Source organism: Centropristis striata, chromosome 3, assembly GCF_030273125.1.
Source record: "Centropristis striata isolate RG_2023a ecotype Rhode Island chromosome 3, C.striata_1.0, whole genome shotgun sequence".
NCBI classification, from domain to species: Eukaryota; Metazoa; Chordata; class Actinopteri; order Perciformes; family Serranidae; genus Centropristis; species Centropristis striata.
In genome coordinates, this window is record NC_081519.1 from 11,844,657 (window position 1) to 11,865,806 (window position 21,150).

The 21,150-nt window shown below is 41.0% G+C and overlaps 1 protein-coding gene across 2 annotated transcripts in view; it reads left to right on the forward strand.

The window, feature by feature from the left end:
- The window catches only part of foxp4 (forkhead box P4), a 244,184-nt gene extending 224,428 nt beyond the window's left edge, over positions 1-19,756 (forward strand). The window contains exons 12-20 of one of the 2 annotated variants that reach the window (XM_059328894.1): positions 1,977-2,064; positions 3,216-3,299; positions 5,312-5,537; positions 6,114-6,190; positions 6,288-6,389; positions 11,376-11,497; positions 12,093-12,159; positions 13,763-13,932; positions 14,222-19,756. In XM_059328894.1, the coding sequence (XP_059184877.1) occupies positions 1,977-2,064; positions 3,216-3,299; positions 5,312-5,537; positions 6,114-6,190; positions 6,288-6,389; positions 11,376-11,497; positions 12,093-12,159; positions 13,763-13,932; positions 14,222-14,390 (1,105 nt within the window). In that variant the 3' untranslated portion in view covers positions 14,391-19,756. The remainder of the gene's footprint in view (positions 1-1,976; positions 2,065-3,215; positions 3,300-5,311; positions 5,538-6,113; positions 6,191-6,287; positions 6,390-11,375; positions 11,498-12,092; positions 12,160-13,762; positions 13,933-14,221) is intronic. The other variant, XM_059328895.1, reaches the window with a different exon arrangement.
- The last annotated feature ends 1,394 nt before the right edge of the window (positions 19,757-21,150 follow it).

The following is a 21,150-nucleotide window of genomic DNA, read 5'->3' on the forward strand; positions in this document are numbered from 1 at the left end:
TGCTAACGAAGGCTTCACAAGCCTCTGATGAAGCCCTAAACAAACTCACTCTCATTATCGGTGTGGAACTCTTAGCTATTTGAGCAAAGGAGATATTAATAAGCCGGGGTGATGAAATACGTACACACACACACACACACACACACACACACATACACATAATCACAGAAGTGTGCGTGGTGATTGTGATGCCATCGGACAGTTAGATCAAAGCATGCAGGCAGGCTGGGAAAGTTTGGAGAGGAAAGCTGTTGTTTGGTGTCTCATTTCACGTAGCCCCGGGGCAGATGGAAGGAGAAAGAGAGATAGAGTGAAAGAGTGTGTGTGTGTGTGTGTGTGTGTGTGTGTGTGAGAGAGACAGGGAGATGGGGGAAAAAACCGAGGCAGTGACAGATAATGCCGTCAGTCCAACAGTGCGCTCCCTTCCAGCCAGCCTTAGTCATCGCCCCAGGAGGGAAAAGGGTAGAGCAGAAGAACAGAGGAGGGAGACACTCCACTATTTCAGGCCTTTCTTCTCTTCTCCTCTTTTCTCCCCTCCCTCCCCGTCCTCTGGTATAATTCTCTGGCTGTGGTCGGTGGAGCTGGGTGTAATGTGGGTTAAAGCCTTGTCTGCCAGCACTCAGAGGAGTAAACAGAGCCTCATTGTCGGGACACATCGAAAAAAAAAACTTGCTACTGTTTATGGCCCGACTATAGAGAGAGGGGAGGGTTTTGGGGGCAGATTTGGTTGGAATGAGTGTGAATCATAGGCATTTGGGGAGTAGCGGGGGAAGACGAGTGGGAAGGGGAGAGTGGACAGAAGTGGGAGTGAGGAAGAGAGAGCTCAACACAGAGTGAAAGAGAAAAAGAGAGAGAGTGAGAGAGAGGGGTGAGATCATGTTTTTGTTATTATTATCGTGCACTTGTGTTGAGCCGTCTATCTGACTGGATTAGCCACGCCATGACATCATTGTTTTTGTTTCATTTCGAGTCTTCGCCTGATATTGCCTAACTTTCTGCTTTCTTAAAGACACACACACTTAAAAAGTCTCACACACACACACACACACACACACACACACACACACACACACACACACACCAACTTGTGTAACATACATTTCACAGTAAACAAGACTAAAAGAGGCTTTATGAAGATTACTCAGATTATAATTTAGCACCACAGGATTGGGCAAAACTTCACATAAGGCTGGAACCATGTTAAGTGTTTACATGAAAATTTGCTTTACTCAACTAATTTAGTGAAGTAAAAAGCATAATATTTTAGTCTGAAATGTAATAGAGTAGAAGTATAAAGTGACATTAAAAGAAAAGATTCATGTACCACAAAGTTACAAAGTACAGAACTTAAGTAAATGTACTTAGTTACAACTACACACACACACACACACACACACACACAGGCAGCAGCAACCTGTGAATAACCTTGTCGATGACAGAGCAGAGAGAAAGGGATGAAGGAAGGGAGACAGGGAGGGGTGGACTGGGAAAGATCAGAAGGTCCCGGGTCCTCCCATATTGGAGGAAACAAACAGCGCCACTATTCACACATGCACAAACACACACACACACACGCAGCAGCAGTGTTAATATGTGGAGTTTAGCTAACAGAAAGTCTTAAGATAAGGCTTTGTTCGACAACACATGAGCTCATATCCAGGTGGTTGTCTTGGATCATGGCTCACTGAGCACCAATGAAGTATATACACACAAAACACAGCTGCAGCGTCCTTCACTAGACAAAATAAACCTCCAGGATTATGATTTATTTTATGGCGTAGAAACAGCTCATAACTCAGTTTAAATAAAAGTGAAATAGCTGGGTTTTGTTACTTCATTATTCAGGACCTGTGAAGTGATTTAACGAGGATTCTGCTGACTTGTAACTTAGAAAATGATCAGGACTATCAGTGCTTTGAGCTTTTGAAAAAATTTGTTCATATCAATTTCTCCCTGCATTTCCCGTTCACTTCCAGGCACTTGAACAATGAGCATGCCCTCGATGACCGCAGCACTGCTCAGTGCCGAGTCCAGATGCAGGTGGTTCAGCAACTGGAGATACAGGTGAGTCACTCACAAAGACACACACACACACACACACTTAATTTTCATCTGCTCACAAACAAAGTCATGAAGACTGTTTCAGCCAGTCAATGGCAGTAACTTGTCTGAGGCAGGGCAGAGTTTATGGAGAGCAGTGGAGCTTGTAATTTAAAAGGAGCAGTCGGCAGGGAAGCTGCCATCGCTGCTCCAATTATAAAGCTGCTCTGGTCACCAGCAAGAGAGCGAGGCTGAGAGGGGAGGAGGGAGAGAAAAGAGAAGAGAAAAGAAAGAGAGACATGAGCTAGAAAGCGGAGGACCAGGCTTGCATGGCCTCTCTTGTTCTCAAAATGGTTAATGCACACCATGCTCTTGAAACATCTGAATGCTCCAGAAAAAAAGCAAAATACCAACGGTGGACAAGAAGTGAAACGCTGTTCTCAAACAGTACGTAAGAAAAGTTAAAACACAAAGGCTGCCTCTTCACACACATCTTGACATACTTTCCAGAAACACTTCAGAGTGCCCCGTTCACATCGCTGAGTATGTGTGTGTGCTGTCCAGCATTAGGGTTAGCATTGTGTTTGGTGGTGATGGTGGTAAACAGCGTTTAGCTGAGCCCCTGAAGCCACCACCAGGGAACACAAAGTGACAGAGAGGCAGCTGGTGTCACATCACATCAGGACGGCCGTCTCTCTCTCTCTGACATGTCACTTCATCCCTCAGCAGTCCACAGGCAGCACACACACACACACACACACACAGAAGGACAGGCACTGTGTTTAAATGTCTCGTATTTGCACATCTCTGCAGTGTGTGAGTATGTTAATGGTGCTATCTGTCTTAGTGTAGATCCGTTGTTTCTGGAGGCTACACGTGTGTACGCTTGTACTCATGCACAAACACACACACAGGATGCAGCATTTCCACAGGCTGTAGCAGCACCCATTAAACGGCAGTTAACAATGTCAAACGGGGACGAGTGTGTCTGCGGGCTAGTGTAAGTGTGAGAGAGAGCTCCGGGTACTGAGGCGACTGACTTTCATATTCATCTCTCTGCCCGAGGTGTAATTGTAATTGTAATTCTGTGTCAATACCACAGTATATCAATCTAAGTGTTATGAAATTAGATAAAGTGTTTTTCATGGTGATAACCACCCTCTTGTGTTTCACAGCTGGCGAAAGAGAGCGAGCGACTCCAGGCCATGATGACCCATCTGCACATGCGTCCTTCAGAGCCAAAGCCTTTTAACCAACCTGTGAGTACACGCTGGCACCCTAAAACAAAGATTACATGAACTTTTATTCTTCCCTCTGACTTCAAACCTTTGCTCTTACCTCTTACTCACCTGCAGACTCCTCTATAATCCTCAAACTCCTCTTAATTGAGCACTTTCTTTATCCTTAAACCTTCTTAGGATTTCACTTTCCTCTCTTACTGTCTTGCTTGGTATCTACGCCCCCTATTGACCAATGAGAGTTAATGTGGTATTAAGAAATCACAGGGACTACTTTCTCTCTGTCCTGTTCTTTTTCACTGTCCTTTCTTTCCTTCCTTCACTCTCTTTGTCTTAAACTTCTCGCCATATATTTAATTTCCAAGACAACTATGCTTTCATAGCGTTCTCATTCCACAGAGGAAAGTCCTAATTTCCAGCTTTTCAAACTGTGTCCGAGTTGAACTTCAGTTTTGCATTTGATTTGCTTTTGAAAATTGCAATTTATCAGCTTGTCAGAGAGAGAGAGAGCAACCAAAGCAGTCTCTCACAGTGTTTTCAGTGTGTGCCCACAAAAAGGAAATTTGATGTGTGTGCATGTGTCTGTGTGTGTGTCCACACTGGCTGGTGAGGTTGTTATTAGTTATCTAATGAATATTTCATTATTCAGATTGACGAGGATTCTTATTAAAATATGAAGATGTTGAAATTAATTGTCAATTAGAGGTAGAGTGTCTTAATTTGAGGGGATATAAATGGGTGCAGCCGAGTGGCAATGTGTGAGTGTGTGTTTGTGTGTTCTTGTGTGTCTGGATGATGCGTTGATCGCTGGGGGATCAGCTGCTATTAACATCTAATGGGAAATCAGGAAGAGGCGTGTTCTGTCACCACCGGAGACGAGCCTCGGGGTCAGGGATTGGAGGAGGAGGGGCAGGGGAGGAGCGTCAGGAATGGAAACAAAGCTTGGCCTCAATTAACAGGGTTCGACTGTTGCCGTGGTGATGTGGCAGGGTTGCAGCGTTAATGAAGTACCTGTTAAACAGCCCCGCCCCCTCCAGTCCTCTTAAATGGTACGGAGAGGGGGCAGAGTAAAGAGAAGGCAATTCACACATTTTACATACATATAGACAACACACAAACACACGCACGCACAAACTGGTTTTAATTAGTCCTAAACTATCAGCCCTACAACAGCTGTCCCAGAGAGACTGGGGGTACTGGTTCTGTGTGTACTGTATTTATGTGTGTGTGTTTGTGTGTGTTCAAGGCTCTGCCTAATTGGGCCATATTGGTCAGTGAAGACTCCGCCACCGCAGAGTGCATGTGTGCCTTACAAACATGCTGTTGTGTGGTTTTGTATTTGTAAGTGCAGGGTTAATTGCAGCCAGCACTGTGTGCATAAATACAGTATAGTATAAGTGCACGTTCAGTGTGTGCAAGTGTGTGTGGTTCTGCGCAAGAATGCATTTGGTAAATAAATGGTAGAAAGACAAACTCATAGGGAGTGTTTAATGTGACTTAACATTAGTAGCACTCCCTGGATACAGTGCCCTATGCAGCAATATGTTAAATAATTTAAATTTAGTGAGTTACAACCTCAGATATAATAATATTCGTACTTTCCCTCTGGACAAAACTGTATGGAAACACTTTCCTGGAAGTGATTTGATTGCCTGTTGTGTATGTATATGACACATATACACAGTATCTGACCCTGGACCTGTCTTGTGTACATGATGCGTCTCTGTAAACAGTAGCAGCAGGTGAAGCCTTAATGTAAACATGAGAGGTGCATTAATCATATAGGAAATCCATTTTATGTCCCTGCACTAAAACAATTCTCCACCCTCAGTGGAGCGACTATTAATTTTCATATTATTAAAAGATAAGCCCAGCCACACTTAGTTTACCCTTTTCTATTTGCAGAGCAAAGTTTCTCACCTTTTCAGGATGGCTCACTCTCCATGATATAAATATAAACATCATACTAAATACCATTACTAACAGCTAATGGTAATTAATAACTAATTTCTCTTTGTGTGTCTCTTCTCTAGCTTAACCTGGCTTCCAGTGGCTCTCTGTTAAAGCGGGACAGCGATGTCTACCCAGAGGGTCTTCCTCACCCCCCCACCTCAGCTGCCACCCCCATCACCCCACTGCGCCAGGGACCCTCAGTCATCAGCTCCTCCAGCCTGCACTCACACTCCCACTCCCACACGCACGGTGTCGGGCCCATACGTAGGCGCAACTCCGACAAGTACTGCACCCCCATCGCCTCAGGTAGACTGGAGCACACATTCACTCACTAGCTGTTATTATTATGATGCATGATATAATTATTGGTACATAATGGACTCAAATTGTATGTTTTTGTATGACTGCTTTAGTTTTTTTTTCTTCTAATACTTGTTGCTGTTGTTCTTGTTGCTGCATTCAATCACTTTAATTCATAGGGATGCAGTTGCTGCCATCTCTTGGCTTTTCTTCAGTAAAAAAAATACTGTAGCTTTAGTTTTAATTCCAGGTGTCCAGCCAATATATTTTAAAATATGTGGCTAAGAGCAAAGTCACATTCGTTCAAATCCACACATCTGTAAAATAAGTATTTTATAATTAGCCTCATGAAGAATATTAATAAAAATACTCACCACATTTTGTTCCCATTAAAATGTGATTAATACTTGAACAGAGAATAATATCAGATATATCAAGATATTAGTTTTCTAGACACACCACTAAGAATTTTTAGGCCTGTTTTATTTCCGTTCATTACCATCTCAATTTGGAATACATTTCACATGTTTTGCACTACACACCCCAGCTAATTTAGTTGTCACTGTCGTGCCTCTTTTTCAGAGCTGGCTCAGAACTGTGAGTTCTACAAGAACGCTGATGTCAGGCCTCCCTTCACCTACGCCTCTCTTATACGTCATGTAAGTCTCTCCAGTGATCCTGTTTCATCATCTCTGCTGTTCATCTTATTTCTCCTCCTCTAAATCTTGTTGTTGTGTCTCGTCTCTCCATCCTCAGGCCATTCTGGAGTCCCCAGACAGACAGTTGACTCTCAATGAGATCTACAACTGGTTTACACGAAAGTTTGCCTATTTCAGGAGAAACACAGCCACATGGAAGGTATATGCTCATTATATACACACTCTCATCAACAATTTGTCTAGCGGTTGACAGATATTTCCAATGGCTGATGCCTACATTTAAGTTGGGTTTTTTTTGCATCTGATGAAGTACAACACTATACAACTGTAACAGTGATGTAAAAAAATTAGATTTTAAATGAATATTTATTTAACAGCTATTGTCTGCATTATCTTTTTTTTTTTGCTTAAGTAGATCTGCACTCCATTTACACATAATCACATACACATAAGCATAAAAACAAGACAATGTCAAAAGCAAAAAACGAAATGAAATATTGTAACAGCAAATAGCAGCATCTCCTTAAACATAAAATAAGTTGTTGTTTCTCTTAATGTAAATGTAGCGGCCTTACCCGGTGTGACTGATGAATGGTGAATGAAATACTTTGTTAAATAAATAACAGGCCTTGTGAACGCTGCCTTTAGCCGATGCCGACGACTTTAAAATGGCATTCATCCTCCAGATTAATCGACCGACCAATTGATCGGTCTATCTCTAATTTCATCCCTCCCAGAGCATTCTCTTGGCTAGATCTAACAAATGAAAACTAAATGTGGACTCAATTGATGGAAGATGGCAGAACAGACCAATTAGTGAACCGGTTTAGAGTCGTTTAGATGATGACGAAAACGTGCGTCACCACATTTAGAAAATGAAAGTTTTGACTGCGACGCTGACTAGTTTAAAGCTGATTCAATCAAAGTAAAACATTTTGACTTAAACTAAAATGTGGTAGACAACCAAAATTCGATTTAATTGAGTGCAAAGTGATGAATCCCAAAACCACACAGATGCTGGCTGAGTGAGAGAAACAGAATTTGCAGTTATTTTAAACATTTGGATTGGCCAGAATTACCTCACTTTGCAGGAAATGGATTCACTTTGAAGGCCTAAATTTAGCACTTGTACTCAGAATGATACAAGTACAATAACACACACACACACACACACACACACACTTGCACACAAGTTTTAAAGCTGACTTTGCTCAGCTCCTAAAGATATGACTGATTTGACAGTTATTGGCTCTTTCTGTCCTTTATGAGACACTTCCCTACTGCTCTCACACACTCTCTCTTTTCTTCCTCCTCAGTCTCTCTCCCTCTCAGCCCTAAACAATTCTCTCACCTCCAACATGGCACACAGAGAGTCGGCCCCACTTAGCCCGGCAGAGCCACATCTCGCCGTTATACAGCCTCATTACAGAGATGCACATAAAAAGCTGACACACACACGACACTGCTCATGATCACACACATCGAATTCTGTCTCTCGCCCTCCTCGTTTCTCTCCGTCTCTCTCTCTCACACACACACACACACACCTGGCCTGATCCCACCATTGTAGGTGCTGACCCATTTCTACAGAAACCTCGCACTAATTTGAGTGTCAGTTCCTCCAGAGAGGGAAAGTGAGAGAATGAGCAAAGGAGTGAGGGAGACAGTGGGAGGAGAGGTGAGGAGAGACCCCCGTCCTTCCTCTAATAGCCTTAAACCAAGGAGGGATAGTGATGGAGGGATGGAGGGAGGGGTGCAGAGAGGGTTAAGAGACGGGGCAGCCAGGAATATCTTTACCTCCTCATCTGACTTTTATGAATTTTAACTATTAATGTCTGCCGTCTGCTTCCTGTGCCGTTGGCCTCGCAGACCTTTAAATATAGCTCGGCATGGCCTTATGTATTTATATAGCAGCTCAGTGAGTCAAATAGGGCCGTAGAGATGTATGTCCTTTAATAAGCCGTTATATTTCATGAGGGGAGCAGCAGTGTCAGGGTGTGGAAGTCATTGATCATAGAAACGAAAGGGACAGAGAATGAGGACGAGACAAGAGAGGGAGAAAAAGAAAGGGATGACTGGGAGAGGAGGAGAAATGAGTGTTGAGTGTTATTTCAAGGTGCTGCATGATGGGTCGGAGGCCTTGAAGAAGAGGTTTTATTTTCTGTAACCTGAAAAATTACTATCCCACTTGTTTTTCACAGATTTTTTATCAGATGTACCTAGTATAAATCCCTTTTATTGGGTACTTGGTTCCGTATGTATGTATGTATAAAGACAATTAGAATAGTAACAAATAAGAATAGAAAATGTAATTTAAAATAAGTTTTACTTTAATGGTGGAAAGTTTTGAGATACTAGAAATATAATTTTTTCATACTACTTTATACGTCTACTCTAAGTATTGTACGTTGTAACTGCATTAAAGGTTTTGTAAAATGGGAGGGAAAAAAAGCTCCACTTTGAGCAACTACAACAGTAAAAAGCAGCTTACACGTTGGTGCATCAGCAATATTTACATTTATCTTTTTTCTTAAGATACTGGTCGGGGAGTAAGAAAATGTTGATACACTTCAGTATCAAGACATGATATTTTGTGATATTGTATAGATTTAAAAGAAACCCCATCATCATTCTTTGATTAATACTTAACGTGCAAAGATTCTTAGCAGACAGTTTGCAAAAAATAGTAATAATAGTAATAGATCCCAGTGTTCTGATTACTCAGATTTTATGCATATGGTGGTGTTTATTTATACCATGACAGTTATCTTAAAATTAGAATTTAAAAAATCCATATATTGCTTAAAGTATTGCAGTGTATTGGAACATATCAAATCATAACTGTATCATATATACATAGTTATATTTAAGTCAGATTTTTTAATGCAGGACTTAACTTGCTTATCTGAATACTTTATCCACACTCTTTAACTCTAATCTAAATTGCAAAGTAACATTAATGAAATGCTTGTTTATTCATTCTTTTATTCATAATCTTCCATGCTCACGTATATTCCTATTAATGGTGATATGTGAGAAGCCTGTCCCATTATGCATCAGGCTTTAGCAGAAATAAAACCGAGCTGATCACAATGCTCAATCATTTACAATATAAAGACATTCATGTTTCTAGTAACACCTGACAACCTGAAATAAATTTAGTCTCTTGATTTTTTTTTTGTGGTGCACAATTCAATCTTTCTTCCCAAAAAAAATGTGCCTCCAGTTGCGCCCCCTCCTCTCTCAGCCGGAGGGAGTGGAGATGAGTGGCACATGTGCTGTGACCCACTGTAAATGACTGCTAATGTTTTAACTGGAAGAATTAGGCTTTCATCACGGAGACGAATGCAAATAACACTGCAAAAGCGCTGGTGTCTGGTGTGTGTGTGTGTGTGTGTGTGTGTGTGTGTGTGTGTGTGTGTGTGTGTGTGTGTGTGTGTGTGTGTGTGTGTGTGTGTGTGTGTGTGTGTGTGTGTGTGTGTGTGTGTGTGTGTGTGTGTGTGTGTGTGTGTGTGTGTGTGTGTGTGTGTGTGTGTGTGTGAGTGTGTGTGTTTGCACTGTCAGGGTGGCAGGCGCAGATTGGGGTCAGACTCATTTACAAAACTTAGCATCACGGCTCGGGGGTTGAGGGGATGCGGGGGAGAAAGGGTTCCTCCGCTGATTATGGCTTGTGTAATTACGTGTGTGTGTTTGTATGTGTGTGTGTGTGTGCGTGTGTATCTGCGTGTGTAATTACGGCGAGGAGTGATGCATGCCTGGCCTGTCCCTCCCTCTCGGCTTAGAACAACGTGTCAGAGAGAATATGCAGGATTTAATTATAGACGAATTAAAATTGGTAATGAAATTGGGCATGAACAAACTACAAATAGCAGATGAAAAGGGAGGCCTGTCCCTGGGGGGGTGAGACGAAGATAGCGGTGTGCCCGCCTGCGTGCCTGTCTGAGTGCCTGTGGATGTGTGTTTCTGTGTGTGTGCTGATGGTGACTGATTAGAAAAATTCTGAGATAAAATAACGCTACCAGAGAACAGCAAGCCTGTATTAGCACTGTACATGGGGATACAGTGTGTGTGTGCCTGCGTGTGTGTATTAAAAAGGATCCTCAGGTCAAACTACTTAAAAGGTAACTTAACCTGGAAAGCATTGTTTGTCCTGAACACACCCTGAGTGAGTGTTCTTACCTCCAGCCAAGTGATGACTTCAAGTAAATGAACAAAAATAACAATTTCAGCTGGTGTTGAGTTTCTCTTCAAGGACATGTTTCCCGCCGGAATATTCTAGAAGTCATGGAATATCATGGCAATTTAAGGCGCGTAGCTCAGACTGTTTAAGACGGGGAATTTCTGAAATAAATAGGAGACACCAGAGAATGTGAGTGGGTAAACTGTGTGTCACTTTTCAGACACAGGTCAGAATGCCTTTTACAATCATTTAAGCATTCCTTACATGTTTTCAGGTGCTTTTCTCCTCTACAAGCCACAGTCTCCAGTCCTTTAGAAAAAAAAGAAATAAGGCAAAATTTCCAAAATTTCCTGGCTTATCTATATAAAATAAAATACAATGCGAATAATAAATCAAATTAAATATTAGATAATAACTAAAAATGAAATGTCCATGTTAAAAGGGCTGTGCCAAATAGTTTGTAGCTTCATTCACAATGTTGACATTCAACCTCTAAGTCATTAATTTCAATGCTGTGCAGCATGTCCATTCATTCTATTTAAACCTGGTATTTCTGCACAGTTGCACACAAAGATTAGGCTACACTAATATTATTTGTATTAAACTGTTTGTAGAATTAGATTCCAGGGGTGGCTGCAAAGGATTGTTTCCGTATTCTGTAATCCAAACATTTCTAATAAAACCATGGTGTTGTAAAGTCCAAAAGTCTAAATTTATTAAAAAATAATAGATGTAATCATTTCCAAGTGATTCTATCGGATGAAGTATTCTGATTCAACCCATATTTGTTGGCGTTTATCCTCAAATTGAGGATTTTGTTCAAGGATTTTTTTTTCTAAGATGATGACATCATAAATATGAAAACCATCATTCAAAGCTTAGTTTAAAAACCCCAAAAGAGGCTTCTTATGTTAACAAACTTTCACTACAGCCCTACATTTAAAGGACTGGTTAACTTCATCCTCAGTCATATTAAAACTCTTCCTCTTTTCTTTCTCTCTCCAGAATGCTGTGCGCCACAACCTAAGTCTGCACAAGTGTTTTGTTCGCGTTGAGAACGTGAAGGGGGCCGTGTGGACTGTGGATGAAGTTGAATACCAAAAGAGGAGACCACCAAAGATGACCGGGTAAGTGCACGCACACGCGCACACACACACACACACGTTTGTTTTCTTGGTGCACAGCTGAGGTTGATGTGAGTGTGAGCTTATGGGTGCTGGCACTATGATTGCCTAAATGGACCCTCTATTATAACCAAGAGGCCAACTCAGCAATCGAATTTAAAAAAAATAAAAAGGGCTCTGGCGGCTTATCGTAAATACACTGTACTGTATGTGTGTGTGTGTGTGTTTTTCCCTGTTTGTTGACACCATTAGTAAGCAGCTGTGTGAGATGCAGGAGAGGAAAAAAACCTTGTTAGCGTATGTAAACAGATGTTCTCTCCAACCGCCAGAGTAACCAGGGATAATTACACACACACACGCACACCTGCACGCCAGATATTAGACACTTTCATATGTGTGTGTTTTAGCATCTGTTTACAGTCTGTGTATGTTTCTACTTGTAACAAACATATTTGTGTGATCTGTCAGTGCTTTGCCTTGGCGGAGGTGATATCTTGTCACATGTGTGCTCAATCTGTGATTCTCACCCCTCTCCCTCTCTCTCTCTCTCTCTCTCTCTCTCTCTCTCTTTCTCTCTCTCGTGTGTGTGCGTGTGCAGAAGTCCCACTCTGGTGAAAAACATGATTTCAGGCCTGGGCTTTGGATCCCTAAACGCCAGCTACCAGGTAAGGAATGCCCTCTCCTCCCCCCATTTCTCGCTATCTCTCTAACAGTCACACACACACACACACACACACACACACACACACTCATACACAGCAGCCAATCGCAATCAAGGGCACTAATATCAATTCCCTCTTATAATTAGCAGATTCCCTAACGACGTTCACACCACCTCCCTCCTCCTCCTCCTCCCCCCACACCAACACACACTCTCACCTCCCACCTCACTTTCTCACACATGTGCCACCCCCACCTCTGCACTCACACACACATAAACACACACTAGACCCATCTCTTCACTCCTACATGGACATACACACCGAACCCACACACACATGCAGTTTTGCCACTGAGATGATTTATAGCATCAAGTAGTTGTCAATTAAGGTTACCGCATAAAATTATCGCCTGTCCCAGAAAATCCATCTCTGAGCCAGTGAGAATTCCCCTCCTTTTGTCTTTTTTTTTCCTACTGTGTGAGAGGGGAGGTGGGCTGAGTCTCTCAGTTAGTGTCCAACCTGTCTCATCTACAAACAGCTGGATGTGAGCCGTGACAGAAGCTGCCCCCGTTGGTTCACTTGTTTTGTCTTCTGCGGACGTTGATGTTTTCTCCATTTTCGTGCGTGCGTTTGAGTTGTGGCTCCGTCTCACTCAACTCTGCTGTTGAGACTTTCTCGTGAACACACACACTTGTGACAGGGACTTAAATGTACAAGCACAAGCCATGATGGGAAAAGGCACTGTATATAAGTGCCCCCTAGTGGTTTGTCAAGTTCACTTGCAAGTTAGTGGATTAAAATGTGCTCCATATGGAGGAGCTCTCAGCAGTGCCTACAGAAAACATCGTCATTGTGGCTGTGACCATTTATTATACCACTATATTAACATATAGACTATATTAACATATAGTGATGTTGCAACTTATAAACATTATTTTAGCATTACCGTTTTAATTTATTGAAGCCAAGCAGTAAGTTTGTTTGATGTTTCAACCAGGGATGTAGTAGATTAGTCTACTAGTCGATAAAACATTGCTACACTCACTAGTCAGCACCAGAAATACTACTGGGTTAATGGTATTATTCAAATTATTTTCATTTTTATTAATGCATACATTTAATTTAAATATTGGCATCATTTTTACTGACATATTTGTTAACAAGTGGCTTCGATTTCGTTCATCAAATTAAAATGCGGTTGTAATAGTCGGACACGTTTCCTAAAGATTTATTTTATTAAAGAATATTGTTTTCAATAAATGTTATTGAATGTTATCGAGTATTCATAATGTGGTGCAACTTGCCAAACAATTCAGCAGCATTGAAAATATGATTTGGTTATTTTAAAAAAAGGGTTATTACCTATTTTAATTGGCTTTATTATGTGCGGTGTTTTTTCAGTGTTTAAAGATTACATTGTACATTGTGTGTTTTCTTCCTCTTAACTAACTAAAACTTGTACCGATATACCTGGTCATTTTTTTTACATCACATGCATATTTTGCCTTTTTTTTATAGAAAAAATAAAAAACTTTAATGCAACCCAGCTTGTTTTTAAAGTGACTGAACAATTTATGTGTTTGTGTGTGTGTGTGTGTGTGTGTAGGCGGCTCTGGCAGAGAGCAGTCTGTCCCTGCTGAACAGCCCTTCCCTGGTGACCCCGTCTGCGGCCAGCCTCAACATGCTGCATGTGGGCCACGATGATGTCAGCTCCACTGTGGAGCAGGTCAACAGCAACGGCAGCTGCAGCCCCACGCTCAGCCCTCAACAGTACAGGTACACATGGACAAACACACATTTTATTTGTGCTTTAGTTGCTTCAACTGAACTAAACTAAACTAAAACACTGACAAGGAAGGAATTTTACTGCACAATGATTACTTTAAGTACATTAAGTATATTTAGCTGATAATATTTAGATATTTAGGTAAAGTTTTACAGGACTTTTACTTGTAGTAAAGTATCTTCACAATGTGGTATTAGTACATGACAATGAAAATGTTTACTGGAAAAATTCTGCTTTTGACATCTACTTTTAAAACTCTATCCCTCGTCCCGCTAACAGCTGCTTCGTCCTCTCCTCCAGCCACCAGGTGCATGTGAAGGAGGAGCCCACTGAGGTGGAGGAGGACAGTCGGTCAGTATCCCTCCTGGCCGGCGTCACACACAGCCTGCCATTGCCGAGCGACGAGCGCGACCTGGAGGAGGATCTTCCCACCGAGGAGCTGGAGTAAGACGGATCCCCGATGGACCAGAGGGACGAGACATCGCGAGATCAATCCCTGAGCCCTCTCGTCAGCGTGAAGAGGAAAAGATAGCTACAGTACACTTAAGAGAAAAGAGAGAAAAAAAGAGAATGTTTTTTTTTGTTTTTAAGAAAATGCAAGCAACCAAGGACAACATTGAGAAACTCCAAACAGGGTTAGAAGACCTTCGTTTCTTTCAGACGCAAAAACAAGACTGTGGAGCACTGCTTTACCTCCATGTGTTTCTTTTCCAACACTTGGCTCAGAGGTGTAACACCACTCAATGCATACACACACACAAAACACGCACACACACTCATTCACTTGTCAAACCATGTGTCCCCATCCTCCCTGGTCAAATCAGCCTCTGTGTAGAGACCCTTAGAGGTTTGGACACACACTCTCCTCCTTTGCCCGACCACTCTGCATATGCCCTCCTCGCTGTCGTCTCGGGCTGCCTAGCAGGCCGTTTTATCTCCACGTCAGCTGAGAAGACACACAGGTGTGTGTGAAAGAGAAAGACACACACACAGGATCATGTGTATATAGATTTGGAGCAGTCACCAGGGGCTGTGCAGTAAACCTCTCCTTTCTGCCCCTCTTTGAGTCAATCACTTGCTTTTTTATTTTCTTTGATTTGATTGAAATGAAACTGTCAGGCTTCAAGATGGGAAGTAAGGAAGAGGGCTTTTTCAAAGATTACCTCCAGCAGTGCTCCAACACTTCTGCAGAGCGGGCTCCTGTCTCCACATCCGTGTGTGAGCCCACGGCGAGGCTGTGGCCCTGGTCCCTGTCCAAACTTCTGCCCCCAGCCAGACACTTAGTGACTGACATCTTTTAAACTCTTTGCTTCTTAAGTGAGAAAAAAAAGACATTTTCCTACCCCCCACCTCCATCCCTTCCCATCGCCCCCCACCCCCCACCCCACCCGAAAAGACTGCAGGAATAGGACCATTCGGTGCTGTCCTTCTCCTCTCCTCCGTCTGCGGGCGGAGCGACGAGCTTGGAACACTTTGAGAATGAGAAGAAAAGAGGGGAAGCAAAGAGAAACGAGGGAGGAAGCGTCTACAGAAATATTGACTAAAAAAAGAAAACTGTTCATGATTATGGAATATAACAAGAAAAAAAACGTGTGGTAGCTTTTGTCATTTCCTTTTTTTATTTGATGTTATTATCATTGTTTATTTTTGAGGATCAATATTTCCACGGTGGTTCTGTTTCGACGTACCTTTTCTAAGGATGCTGTTTTTGTTTTTGTATTGTAAATTGTTTGATTTACTCTGGCTGTTCACATCATTCCAAATGAGTATTGGCAAAAAAAAAAAAAAAAAAGAGAAAGCGCAGTATTGTCCCAACTTGTGATACACGACCCCCACTCCTCCCCCTCTCCCTTTCTGTCCCAATTGTAGCAGGCAAGAAATTTGGAAATAGCACTTAAAGTTGCCATTATCCAGACAGATTATTTAACAGCTGAATCTTTTTTTTTAATTCTCTCTCATTCACTTGTTTTTGGTTGTGTATTTAGTTGAGAAATATCAGTAATGCTTTAAAAATATATATATTATTACTGCAGTCAGAGAATACCTCATCCCACAAAGGTTCTGCCTGGAACTGTGTCCAAATTGATAAACAAATAAGGGGGAATTCTTTCCGTGGGACACCAAATGTGGCAACTCTGCTCAGCTTCAAAGCTCTATGGTTGTAATAGTTACTGTGTAGAAGCTATCTGCAATTCACTGTGTGAGTTTGTGTTAAAGGAATAGCACGTGAGATTTATTTTTATTTGTTTTCCTGTGAGCATAAAAGCATTACTTTTCTCTACAGTGCCATACCAAATTTAACATTTATTTTAATCTATTATCTGCTTATTCCCATTTTATTTTTGTTACAGGTAACCAAAGAAATATGTAGAAAACCAAAAACCCTGTAGTTTATTTTTGCCCTATTTGAGTTTCTCTTTTTTTCCTTCTTCTTAAAGAATTGGCCAAAAGACAACAAACCAGGAGTTTGAATTGTTATTATTGTATTCATATAACTATTGTGTTGAAATTATACATGATTTACAGTGCTGACCATTCCGAAAACCAAAGTGTGTGAAGCAAACTAGAATTTGGAGACATCAAAGCTTTTACATGATAAGCGGTTACGAATGACTCACATTAGGTATGAGGCCAAAAACTAGTATTAACAAACCTCGCACAGTTCCTCTGAAACAACAAAAAGAAAGAGAAAAAAAGCACTTAGAGGTGAAACCCTGTCTCTCCCACGCTCAGGCTAAACTGTGTTCCAAACACAATCCTAGGACTGGCCCTACTGCTGTATGAGCAGGCTGAAAAAAGAGGCACTTGTGAGGCATTTGAACACTTTTTCTGGTGCTGTCGTAACAAATATTTGGAGTTTTTAAACCTAGGGAACAAACAAACCCTCTTGATCTGTACGTAGTATCTGCAGGAAGAGGAAGTGTACTGTAATGTGGTTACAAAAGTCACATCTTTGGACAGGGAGGAGTTATTCCAAAAACATATAATACAATAAAGAGGGAACAACTAAAAAGAATAAAAGAAAATATACCAATGTAAGAGGAAAACAACCAAGGGACATCATGTAATTGAAAGTTGGGTTCATATTTTCATACTTTTTTTGTCAAACTTATCTCTTGCACTTCAGACAATTTTTCTTATTTAATGAAAGAATCTTTCTGATGACTTTGTGTTCAAACAGGACTGTTTCCTGTCACATTAGAGACTGATTTCTAACAAAGTACAAAGTGGCAGACAGACATCTTGAAACGAGATAAAAACCAAAAATAACACTACCTCCTTTTCAAAACGGTTCAACACATAGCCAATGGGAGACCGAACTCTCTTAAATATTTTTTTTTCTCCATCTTCCTCGATGATAATAAGTAATGCCAAATTGTTGTTACACTTACTGTATGAATGACAAAAAAAAAGAAGTTATTTGGCGATCCGGACTCCCTGACACATCTGCTCGAGCCCAAAAACATAGAGACGTTTCACTTTTCCATGGAATTAAAAATGACTACCTCTCCTTAAACCACATCTAAAGCACTCTCTACGTCTCAAAGTGTGTTGTGAAGTGCTCGCTATATATGAAACGTTTTCTATCAGCTGCGTAAAAAGCGGACCATATTCCTGCACCCGGTTAGCACTGAGCTATGTGAACAGCCTCTGACTGTATGTGTGCATATTCACCATCTCAGCTGTCAGAAACTGGTCGTGGCTGGTTTGTGGCTGCGTGGCGTTGCATGGAGCTGGTTGTTTGGGGTAATGAAGGGCAGAATATACTAGTGCCACACACTCACACACACACATACACAAACACACACACACAGGGGTATGATAGAAGCAGGGCTATGGGTTAGTGCAACAGAGGCTCTGACCATCCAGATATCCAAAGACCCACAACACAGCAGCACCTGCTCCGCCCAAACACTCGCAGAGACGTTGAGAGGACTAACACACACTTAATGAAACTCATCACTACTACTAGTAATATCCAAACCAAGAGGAACTGCTGCATACAGTACATAGGTGATCTCTGACTTGTGCTTTAAGGTACACCTGTAAACAAAGCTGTTTTATAAAGATGTAGATTGTTCACAGGTCGCCATGTAACACTTCTGTTCTTTCTCCAGCTTGGCATAACATGATGTATTCTTGTATATTAATGCTTGACTTATCTCTCCAGGGCATTCTTTCCCATTTTGTCCTTTGATTTTCTCTTCTGTTTTGTTTCTGCACCTGTTTAGCTATTGTAAAGCTTTCAGCTCTGATTCCTATACTGTACTGCTAATGCTGAAGTATATGTATTTATCATATTAAGTGCTGCAGGTATCTCGGTTTATTAGTTTTGTTTTTGTTTGTTTCCATTTTTTCAGTTCTTCATAAAACGTCTGGGACGCTGATTTTTTAAGTGTATTATCTCTAAAAAAAATTAAAAGAATAAAAGTTAGATCAGTGGTTTAGGTAACACCTGTTTGTATATTTATCTTAGCTAGGTCTATTTTGATACTTTTTTGTCTCTGTACTGCATTTATGCATTTTTAAGGAAAGAAAAAAACAAATGGAAAACAAACTAAAAAGTTACTTCATTATGTATTGATACCTCAGAAGGACTTTTTCTTAAAGACAGGACCAAAACATCTGAAAAGAAAAAGAGAAAGAGGAAAAAATGTAAGAATATGTAGCCCCTCTCTTGCTTTAAAAAAAAAACAGAAAAAAAACACGGAGCTCTAGAAAGATATTGCTGTTGGTCCTCTCAGGTGCCAATATGTGTCCCAGCTCCCTGTGACCCCTCCCTCTGACCCCTGACCCCTGTCATTCCTGTGCTGAACTCCGACCCGCAGAGCTGTCAATCATCTGCAGGCGCCATGGGGCTGTCACTGAGTCGCACACCTGGCTGGTGGTGACCAGTCACAAACCTCATCTCCCAGTCCCACAGAGGCAGATCAAAGCCCGACAGTGTTGCATTTTTGATCCTCCTCCTCTCGCATAGTCTCAATACCAAAATGTGGAATGGCTCTCAGAGATGCAGCTCATCCTCTGACTACCAAAGGCATTGAAAGCAACCATTTGCTTAGTCCAAACTCCTGAACTGTAACCAAACTGTAACCAAACCAATGCCACAACCTTAACCAAACAAAAACCAAGCTACTTCCAAAACTCTTCATCCACTTCACTGATCACCTTTACTGATAGCTGTTTATCCCGTACATCCATGTAATGGTGTTGCAGGACCAGCCTGCATCCTATTGGCTGGACTCAAAGGACACAGGGAGCCCAAATCCTGACTTGTGATTGGACAGTTCTGAGGTGTCACGTGAGGGGGAAGGGACTCTCAAAGTGGAGCATTGCCTGACGGTATTATCAAGTAGACAGCCAGAATCCGATGGAACTACCACTTCAGCTCTCCTCTGGTTAAACCTAAGGAATGTGTGTACATTTTCAGCAGTGACTCTCTGTATTGTTTCTTAGTTTCAGTTTACCTGTTTACCTCTCTTTATCCTTTGGTTTTTTGTTCTGTTTCTTGTTATTTGAAAGTGTGGCCCGAGGAAGAGGCGGGGACAGGGACTGGGCGGTGGCTTTAGACAGACAGTGGAGCCCAGCCCTCTGACCCTCCACCCCGGGTAGCCATGTAATGCCAGTCACTGCCCTTTCCTTCATGCTGTATAAAAACACACACACATATATCTGTGTATTTGTAACCTGAATCTTCTTGTGTCTGTCCATGCAGACAATAAAAAAACTGTACAGTAGGTCTAGTTGCATGTAATCTGTACTAATTATTGACAATGGCATTATAAAATGCAATAAAATACTTATTACACTGTCCTGCGCTGTGCCCTTGTTGTTTCTTCTCCACAAGTATAAAACCTAGCAGTTGTTCCCAACTTGTAGAACCCCAAAAAATACTCACAAGGTAAATTTCTAGAGACACAAGATGATGAATTGAATGGGAAGGCATGAAAAATATATTTCTGCTATTTATTTCACTGACTTCGCTCTTATCTTTGTTTCTCTTATGGATTGCTGGTTAATTTAATAATAATAATAATAATAATACATTAAATTTTTATAGCGCTTTTAAAGGCACTCAAAGTCGCTTTACATGACAGGAAATTAGACACACACAACCACAAAATACAGAAGAAAACAACTAAACAGAGATGAGAGATTATGAGTTAAGGTATTGTAAGCTATTTTGAAAAGGTGGGTTTTGAGTTGGTTTTTGAAGGCATGGAAATTTGGCCCTTTTCAGACCTCATACAGATTTTGAAATCTCTCAGCCTGCAAGGAAAAATACTCAACTGATCACAACTACTACACATGAAGTTATAACGACAACAGACAGTGGCCCATTCCCGATCTTTACACTCACAGGCTCAAGGACTTTGAGGTGAGTTCCTGCAAAGTCCATGAGGGCTTAGGGATGTCCCACTGTCAGATCTCAGGTGCTTGAGGGCTCTCTCACAGACAATTTGACACTTTACCACAAGTATGTAGTTCTGCAGACTTTGGTTGATACTAATACATATATGTATTTGCCACATTATACAGCATATGTATTATTCTTAGCTTGCACATTATGAATAGAATTGTAGCATTTTAATCATTCTTAACTGAACAGTATGATTCTTATATTTAAAGCCAAGTGTATCATATTTGATACACAAGTTTTTGAGACTTCCACATCATCAGTGTGATATTTTTTTTCCTGAAAAACCTGATGTATACATGTATTGAAGATAAAAAATAACTGAGCAACAAATTACACAAAAATACCAGATGTAGCACAAAATGATACGCAGGTTCCACTGGCGGATCAGTCGTTGCTGCATGAAAACTTTTTTGCATGTTTGAGGAAAATGTTAAAAGGAAAATAAGTCTTAATCAGATAAAAATGTTAGGTTTTATTTGTTTTTGTTAGTTCAAGAAAAACAAACTGTGAGCAACAAATTGCACAAAAAGACCTGATGTATCAAATATGATACAAATTACAATTCACATATGCAAATTGATATTGAATTTTTGATTGTTTTTTATTATTTGTCAGCAGGTTCAATAAACACTCAATAAACAGTTTTTAAAAAATTAGAATTTTCTGGCAATTATTTCATGGTTCAGATTTTATAGGGTTTACTTTCTCTAAACTTCACTGTGCTGTATCACTAAGTCAAAGTCCTGTGTACATATGGAAAATAAAAAAAAATCTGATTTTTATTCTG